Here is a 9,798-nt window from a genome sequence, read left to right on the forward strand (position 1 = left end):
GGACTTCACACCACCATAATTTGAAGGAACATGAAAAACGGGTCAGATGAGCTTACATGTTGATTTGCTTCCCTCACATGGCTGACTATTTCAATGCAAAAAAAAAGAAAAGGAAAAAAGAGAAAGAGACTTCATTGGGCACTGTGAGACATGTCATTTTCTAATTTATTATTATATATTTTGGGTGCTTTTTTTGACCCTTTATCATTATTAGGACAGATCAAGTCATCCCATGACTGCAGGATCATTTTGTTGGTGAACAATTAGTAGGGATGGCGTGAAATTAAAACTAATGGCTGAAATGATCACCTAGAATGATTCAATCTAATGGCTGGAATTAAAACTAATCAAAATGACATTATTTTGGTTAATAAGTTGAAAAAAAAAAAAAATTCATCTACTTCTTCTTTCAACAGTAGTATCGTAATTTTCTTAAATTTTCGTAGCTTCTCCTTAACTCTCCATACTTGTTTGCTTCCAAAAAAAAAATAAATAAAAAATTAGAAACAATCAAACCCAAATCAGTGTAAACAAGAGAGCAAGTAAAGATTGATCTAGTAGAGTATATATAGATATAGATAGAGAAAGAGATATATATATATCTAAATCTATATATAGATATAGATATAGCACCACCACTGTGATTGTCAACAAAACCCCCAAAACTCATGAAATAGGCCCTTTTTTTATTTATAAATAAGACAACTCACTCAACCACCCACCCTTTCTCTCACCTTGTTTCTCTCTCTAGATTTCTTCACTCTTAGCTAGACAAATCCACAAACACTTGTTGAACGAGTGTACAGACAATTGCATTCACAGATTAGCATCATTTTTTTTACCCAACTCGAAAATTTGGAGAGAAACAACAATCTAAAATACAGTGTTTGCTGTACTATATACAGAAAAACAAAAAGATTAATTTGGGAAGGAAAAAAAAAAGAAAGAAAATTGGGGAGAAGGGAGGTAGAGGGGGCAAACCCAAATGTCTCCAACTTCCTCTCTGGTGTGATTTTCTGAGAGAAAGAAAGAGAAAGAAGGCGAGCAAAGAAAGCTAATTTTTTGTATTTTTTTTTTCCAACTTACTAACCAAAACGATGTCGTTTTGGTTAGTTTTAATTTCAGCCGTTGGATTGGATCACTCTAGGAGATCAACTTCAGGCTTTTACTTCAGAGGATCCTCGCGCGTGAGGGTGACCCTAGCACCTCCACTGTTTTTTGATTGGCTCAAAATTTATTTTTTTATTTTTTTTTCTAGCTTGTTCTCACAGCCCCCCACGTGGAGGGGGGTGCTGGGGGTCACCCCTCACTAGAGGTCCCCAGCATTGTTGTTATGTTATAGTGACAACTTCGACTCGACCTATTTCATTTGTAGAGGTCAAGTTTATATGATTCAGAAATTGTGTCATAATTAATCCTAAAATAGTAAAAATAATAATTGAAATCATGATTCAGAAATATTGTAATAATTATCCTAAAATAGTGAAAATAATAATTGAAATAAAAAAAGTTACAATCTTCTTACCTACCATCCCTAAATCAAATCTTAGACACAAAAGTTTTGTTTCTAATAAGAGAAATTTAATTACAGAGAGAAATTTTATAATAAAGACACATATATATAGAGCCTACATGTGAGATTCATTTTTTTATCTTATGTATATGTCTTTCATTCTGTGAAATTCTTGTGTGGTTCTAATAATTCTATTCTTAATTCCAGATGATATCGAATTTTTTTTAAATCAATAGTACTTTTTGTTGGGATCTGGGATCCCGCCCAAGACCTTATAGAAATCATTGCAAGCAGAAAAACACACTCACACACAAGGAGACACAATATTTTACGTGGTTCGGCCCAATGCCTACGTCCACGGGAGAGTAACCGGTTATCACTATACCAATGAGGAGATTACAGAAAGATTACAATAGAGGAGGAGCTCACACTCTCCTCACTCAGCCACTCACCCGTCTCCCTCGCTCACACCGAGGGAGACGGTCTCTCCGCCTCACATCTCTCACTCTCTTTGTTGTCTCACGGTTTGCTCACTTACTCCACATTTTGCTCTCTCCTCTCAACCTCCATTTATAGGTGAGGGAGTAGGTGGGAGAGCCTTTGGGCAGCCTCCATTCTTGACTCTTCAAGATGGTTGGTGGCCGCCAAGGTGGACTTTGGTTGGTTGCCTTCCCATTGTTGCCAACCAAACTTGACTTGGATGATCACCACACATGGGTGAATTCAACAAATCACCCCCTCAACCCATGTGAGGTGATCCACTGCACACACTGCTGCTAATCTTGTCACGCCCAAATTCAACATAGTCTGCATCTCTTCACTGAGACGCTGCATCCCCTGAAGCTAGAGATAAAACACCAGAGATACAAGAGGAGGAGGGAATCCGACATCCTCAACTCAACTCACACCACTCTCTGATTTGGAGAGAGCCACTGCTCCTATCTCCCACAGATCTCTTCCATGCTTCCTGTCTCGGATGTCTATACCTGCTATGCTTGAACTTGCGCAACCAAGATATCTGACACCCCCTGATTGGATGTCCTACACCCCCTGCTTGGATGCCCTTGACTATCATGCAACTCCTTGCATGATGAACACTGGAGCAACTAGAAAACTTCAGAGTTTGACACATCAACATCCTCAAGTTTCCTTGCTCGGAGCTTATTTCTGAACAACCAGCCTTTGCCCTTCTGCACTTCTGAACAACCTCCTGGCGTTTCCACATACGCTTGTTGTCTGTGCTGCAATCCCTGATGTTCGGTTCTGTCTCACTTGTCCGTACTGATGTTTGACAGTTAGCCCTTCTGTCAAGACAACTTCCACCGGTCTGTACAAGTTACCATTATGCAACTCCGTGCATAGTGCTCGCACCCATGGCTTCTGGTCTCCTTGCGTCGAGCTCGCCTGAGAGATCCGCATCAACTCTATCCTCCGCTGCCATGGAACTAAAGAAACCACCATAGAGAAATAAGACTTGCCACTCCTTGGCACGCACTCTTGCGTTTTACCTGTCTCAATTTCTCTGTCTGGAAGTTCCTGTGAACTGTCAACAACCCGCTGCTGCACACTCTTCTCGCGCCTCTGTACGACACTCTAGCGTACCCTTGCACTGTTGCACGTCTGCAATTGTACTTCTGCGCTTAGTATGCTCCTCTGCAACTATTGTTCTACATGTCCACATACCATTAGTACCTTCTCGTATACAGTAGCTCCAACAGCCACAGTATTTCCCTGAGCCTGTACTGGTTGCCAAATCATCTATCCGTCGATGAATGGTCTTCTCTTTTGATTGAACCAGATCCTCCGATCACCTCAACAACCAGGAAAGTTCCCAGGAAAGACTGGTGGGGTCACAACCGGTCCCACTTAAGAACCAGTCTCCTTAGACAGTGTCTTTTTGACAGAACTTTCCTAGACCTTTGATCTTGAGATAATCATGTCTGCAATCCTCTGATCGCCCCTGACCAATCCTGATCTCCCTCGATCTGCCATTTGATCAAGCCTGATCTCCTCTGGTCTTCAATGATCTATCTCAATCTGTATCTGGTTGTCCAATCTGGTCAGAATCTGCCCATTCTAACCTCTTCAGTGAATCCGCAGCGTTCCACAATATCCGGCAACCTTCCTTCGAGTATTGAAGATGACAAACTCCCATGTTTTGACAATCTTTCCAAACCGTTCAGAATTTCACTTTTCTGACCTCGCGGTTGCGTCCGGAGCGGTCCGTTTAGCTAGAACCAACCTTCGCTGCACTTCCAGGGACCTCACTGAAAACTATCCCCGAAAACTGGGCCACACCACAATTTTCTGAAAATTCTGGGCCAAATTGAAATTTTCAGAAGTTCAGGAAATATTCCGTGTACCAACAGAATATTCCGTCCACTGCCCCTAACGCCGTCTGCCACTTTAATCTGCCTTCTTTTTACAGAAACTCCGTCTCCAAAATCTGACCGTACGGATGTGTCCGGAATACTCCAAATAGTCGGAAACCACTATTGGATCACCAAAAACGGACTCCAAATAGCTTCGATCTAGCCAAAACATTTTGTACGCCTCAGATCTGCGGCTGCACCGTAGCCGCGAAGCACTGGATCCTTCCTCCTGCCTCTGGTTGACTGGTCAACACCACGCTGACGTGGCAGACACGTGGCTGTGACATGGCTGCTGACGTGGCACGCGCGTGCCACACACGCGCCTCCCCCACTCGTCTTCTTCCTTCTTCCGCGCGTGGGGCGCGTGCCTGAGACTGGGCCGACGCGCCGGCTGCCTTCACGGCGCGTGGCGGCGCGTGCCGAGACTGGGACTCACGCGCCTTCTTCAGGCGGCGCGTGGGGGCGCGTGCCAACTCCTCTGGGTGTCTGCTTTATATGGTTGGACTCCTCTTCTCGAGCCCTTGCTCCTGGTATGCTCAAAACCTGATTTCGAGCAACTTGATTTCTGGGCAGTTTCGGACAACACGCTGTTTTTGTTCCGAAACGCCACCGACGAGGCTCTGATACCACTTGTTGGGATCTGGGATCCCGCCCAAGACCTTATAGAAATCATTGCAAGCAGAAAAACACACTCACACACAAGGAGACACAATATTTTACGTGGTTCGGCCCAATGCCTACGTCCACGGGAGAGTAACCGGTTATCACTATACCAATGAGGAGATTACAGAAAGATTACAATAGAGGAGGAGCTCACACTCTCCTCACTCAGCCACTCACCCGTCTCCCTCGCTCACACCGAGGGAGACGGTCTCTCCGCCTCACATCTCTCACTCTCTTTGTTGTCTCACGGTTTGCTCACTTACTCCACATTTTGCTCTCTCCTCTCAACCTCCATTTATAGGTGAGGGAGTAGGTGGGAGAGCCTTTGGGCAGCCTCCATTCTTGACTCTTCAAGATGGTTGGTGGCCGCCAAGGTGGACTTTGGTTGGTTGCCTTCCCATTGTTGCCAACCAAACTTGACTTGGATGATCACCACACATGGGTGAATTCAACACTTTTTACTAAACAATTAGAAATTTTGTTTGCCATGGGCTCTGAAGCAGCTTCATTTCATTCAATATGAGACATACAATGCCCATAAAGCCTGCTAAAAACCCAGATGGGCTGTGGGCCCATCACATCAGTCCACGGCGAGAGATTCTATTTACATCTAAAAAATATTAAATATTCCCAATTTTTAAATATACCCTATTTAATTATTTAAAATTTTATTTTATTCTCATTATATCATATTATTTTTTTTTAAATTACTCTCAAGGTAAACCCAAAAAATAAATAATAAACAAACTAAAAATACTAAATTATTTCAATTCTTTTCAATACATAAAATAATTCTCAAATATAGGGAAGTGAAAAAAAAACCAAACTTATAAGCATAAAGCATTACAAATACAGAAAAAAACTAAACTTTTATATAAGCATTATAAAAATTTTCAATATAGAAAAAAAAACTTTTGTATTATAAATTATTCATAAGAGAAAAGTAAAAACCAAACTTATAAGCACATAAACATTTGACACTAACAAGAAAGAGTAATTCTCAAATAATGCACTATTTAAATGACAAAATAAGAACAACTCTAATAATATATTATTATTAATTTAATTACTGTGCCCTTTAATTTTTATCAAAAAAAAAATGATATAGAAAATAATTGATCGATGATACTCTACAAAAATTGTGAAACCCTTTTAATGTGAATACTTACCTCTTTCTTGATGGGTTGTTTCAAAACATTATTTTAATTATTACTTTAATTCATTATTTGATTTTGTTCAAACTTTCTTCTACTGTTTAAGGTTTCAAAATAATAAAAAACCATGATATTGATGATAATTGTGAGTTTTGGTAGGATAAATTAAAGTTTTGGAAGGAGGAGGAGAAAGAAGAAGAAGAAACAACTTTGATCTCTTGAAGAAGAAGATATAGAAATTTGAATAGGAATAGAAATAACTGATTAGGGTGTACATAAGAAAAAAAAATATTTATTTTAAAATTTAATACGTATTATCTTTATTAATAAATTTATATTAAGATATATTAAGAATTAAAATTTATAAATTTGAATTCAACATGCTGACATATATTTCGGGGTCAAATAGAATCCCCAGTCCAAGGCTCAATAGTCTGCAGGGCAAGTCTAGTATACAGGCCCATTAAGAACCCATATGAAGCCAGAAGCATTCTAGCAGAGCAGATATAAAGCCACCCTCTTTGTTTAGGCCGCTCTCAGACTGAAATCTAGGGTTTTTGCTTCTTCATTCGTCTCTCTTCTAAATCCACCTATTTCTCCAAGATGGTACTCTCGCTCTCTCTCTCTCTCTCTCTCTCTCTCTCTTGATTCTGAGTATCTTAAAGTTCTGTTTTTTATGAACATATCTGTGAAAACAGGTGATTTTATACATGTAATTTGATGAATTTGTGGAAATGTTAGAGATTTGTTTATATATTGCTTCCTTAATTGATTTTGTTTTAAAAATAAATTAATGGGATCAATTGGAATTCAATTATGAAAACTGATTGTTATTTGTTGAATTCATCTCTTTAGATTGAGCAGAGAGAAGTTTTGAGAGTGATGCTGTGTGAAGAGTTTTGAGTAGAAGTAGAATACCACAGCATATACACAGCATACATAAAAGGCTTGATAGTTGATGGGTTTAATGCTTGACATTCATGGAAGAAGTGATACTAGTATGGTTATGGATATGGATGATAAGATGGTGTAAATTTTTGGTTTACAAAAATGTAGTGATTAAGTAGTGGAGAACAAGCTGGTGTAACAATTTTTCAAGATAAATAGTGATGGTAGCCCATCCTTGGTGTGTAGTAGAATCAGTGTAGGTGAATTGTGGTAGATAGTTGCTGAAATGTTAATTGTTCCGGGTCAATTTAGGTATGTTGGATTTGTTGCAACTTGGATAGGCCTTGCAAAAGGGTCTATTTCCATGTCATCCTTTCTCCTTCTTTTTTTTTTTTTTTTTTTTCTCTTCTTTTATAATAAAAAGAAATAAACAAATAATATTTGATAATCACTTGTGCTGTTTTTGCAAGAAACCTATATGGACAAAGCAGCCATTATTATGGAGTTATTTGTTTTCAAAAGATGATCCGTTTTGCTTACTCTTCCAATGTTGCTTATTGTGATTTTCGGTGTTCTTCCTTTCCTATTATCAAAGAATATTATGTTTGCTTCAAGGAGAAATGCCATTCATTGATGGTGCTTTCTATACGGCACATATTCCTTTCTTGTACTTTTAGTCTTACCCTTGAAAGTAAGAATACAAATTTCTTATTGTTGTTTCCATAGAACTTTGTTCATAATGCTGTTTTGAGTTGCTGCTATATGCATTGTCTATTTGTTATTGCATTGGCTATTTTTTAAAACCTTAAATGTTTCATTATGGTTTGTGTTACCATGGTTCATAGCAGTAGTTTCACTATGACTTCTTCACTCTATGCAGACCAAAAGAACCAAGAAGGCGGGTATTGTTGGGAAGTATGGTATGTGCTTACCATGGAGGGTTTTTTTTTTGTTTTGTTTGTAGTTTTATTTATTTATTTATTTTTTTGGTGTCTGTTTAAAATTTTTGCATTTCATTAAAATCAAAAGAAAATATGGTTAAGAAAAGGCTGCCATACTTAACTGACAAGTGGCAACATTTCAGGTACACGTTATGGGGCTAGTCTTCGGAAGCAGATTAAGAAGATGGAAGTCAGTCAGCACAGCAAATACTTTTGTGAGTTTTGCGGCAAGGTGATTTTCCAAATCCTTCCTGTTTGTTTGTCATCATAGTTTGTCTGGGTCCTGTCTGTTGCCTGTGATCCTCATAAACAAAGGTTTGGTGGTTTTATTGAGGCTGTCTATTTGCATGCAATTTTCTAAACTAAAGGTTTGTTGTTACAGTATGCTGTGAAAAGGAAAGCAGTGGGAATTTGGGGATGCAAGGACTGTGGCAAAGTGAAAGCAGGCGGTGCTTACACATTGAAGTAATGATTCTGGACATACTTGTGATGCATTATCTACATATGTTAAGATTAATTATGCATTGTCATATGTATACATATACCCACACATATTTCTCTACATTTGCTAGTATATTTGCTATAATGCATTGAGATAATCTAATGTTGTTTCTTTGACAAATGACAGCACTGCAAGCGCTGTTACTGTTAGGAGTACTATCAGAAGGTTGAGGGAGCAGACTGAGAGCTAGATGTGAACTTGATACGTGAATGGTATAACCCTTGACGGAAAATGCTTTAGATTGAGTGAGATTTTCTTTTTAGTCAATTTTGATGTCTGGGTATGCACCTTGAACTATTAAAACAAAATTTCCTTGTGGTGATGAACTTTCTTGTTATTTTACAAATCATTTAGGGTCATTTTGTTGTGTTATGCTTTTCTTGTTCTTTTGTTGCTAAGAGTGTTTTTTTTTAGGTCAGAAAGTTCAAAATTGGGATGGGATTTCTTTCTTGTTCATCTGCATGATTTTGTTACCAAAACTAGTGAAAACATTTTTTTTCTGTATTTTTAATTTCACAAACATTTTTTTACTGTATTTTTAATTTCAGGGCCTTGTTTTTAATATAATTTTCAAAACATACAGAGCCTGCCAAGCATGTTCTTAGTTGTATTTTTAAAATTGAAAATTAAACATAAGAACATTAAAAAAAATGTACCAGATAGGTCCTTTAGAGTAACACTTTTTTTATCCTATTTTGGGAAGTGCCTTTTTTTTTTTTTTGGTTTATTTATTATCAAAAAAATGTGCAAAAAAAAGTAGAAAGATAATATGATCCAAATAAGATAATAAGCTAGCTTGTTTGCATCTTTGCCAAAAAACTGTTCCACTTTTGGTTTTGGAGCACGTTGAAGCAAAAATTATTTGATACTTTTGGAGCATTGTACAGTCTTGCTCTACTATTGCCTGTCAAGTCTTTCACACTTTGGGGGTGTTTGTTTCAGCTTTTTAGAGCTAACTTATGGTTTTTAGTTTTGAAAAAGTTATTTTGGACTGTTTGGTTAAATTTATTTCAAACAGCTTCTGATTCTAACAGCTTATTTTAACTCAAAAAAGCTGATTCTGAAAAGCTGCTCACCCCTTCTGATTATCAGCTTCTGCTGTGGATATGTTAATTTATGGTTATACTCTTAAATTTTTTTATTTTTTATTTTTTTAAAAATAAAAAAAGACCTAAATGGACTATAGATTATTATTATTATTTTTTATAAGAAATGTAGACAAACAAAAAATAAAAATTAATTGAAAAAGTTATTTCATAGCTTATTTAACACATTACTCAGCAACTTAAATCTATAATCTAACAGCTACATCAAACAGATTAACAACTTTTAATTAAAGTTATAATCTATAATCTGTTAAGTTATAATCTATAAGCTGTTTTAACAGCTACACTAAACGGGACTTTTGTTGGTGAATGTTGTGAATTTGACATGCGGAGCAAGGTCATGCGGTCCTTCGAGAGTGCCAAATAATCTTATCTGGTTACCTACTTTCCTATCCAGTAGGGCCATTCTATTTCCCTAATAATGTTATACGACTAATTTTGGATGTCAAAATTTTGATACTGTACTATACCTAGCTAATGCATTGGTTTAATGGATATCGTCTTTCATGTCTTGTGTCAATGCATTAGCGACGTTACCATATGGTGTTTAAAATTTGATATCAGCATTATTGCAGGACTAATGACATCATTGGGAACCTTGTGGTAAAAATCATTTTTATCCTTTAGAACTGCTGAAAATTTTAAACTTTAAATGGGAA

The 9,798-nt window shown here is 37.4% G+C and overlaps 1 protein-coding gene across 1 annotated transcript; it reads left to right on the top strand.

The window, feature by feature from the left end:
- The first annotated feature begins 6,092 nt into the window (after window positions 1-6,092).
- On the top strand, window positions 6,093-8,392 carry LOC114292300 (large ribosomal subunit protein eL43). Its single transcript, XM_028236219.2, has 5 exons — window positions 6,093-6,308; window positions 7,471-7,510; window positions 7,675-7,763; window positions 7,914-7,996; window positions 8,160-8,392. Exons 1-5 carry the CDS (start codon window positions 6,306-6,308, stop codon window positions 8,221-8,223), a joined length of 279 nt encoding a protein of 92 aa, XP_028092020.1. The 5' UTR covers window positions 6,093-6,305; the 3' UTR covers window positions 8,224-8,392.
- Window positions 8,393-9,798: the final 1,406 nt, after the last annotated feature.

Source organism: Camellia sinensis, chromosome 2 (assembly GCF_055761805.1).
Source record: "Camellia sinensis isolate YWXY chromosome 2, ASM5576180v1, whole genome shotgun sequence".
In the NCBI taxonomy this organism is placed as follows: domain Eukaryota; kingdom Viridiplantae; phylum Streptophyta; class Magnoliopsida; order Ericales; family Theaceae; genus Camellia; species Camellia sinensis.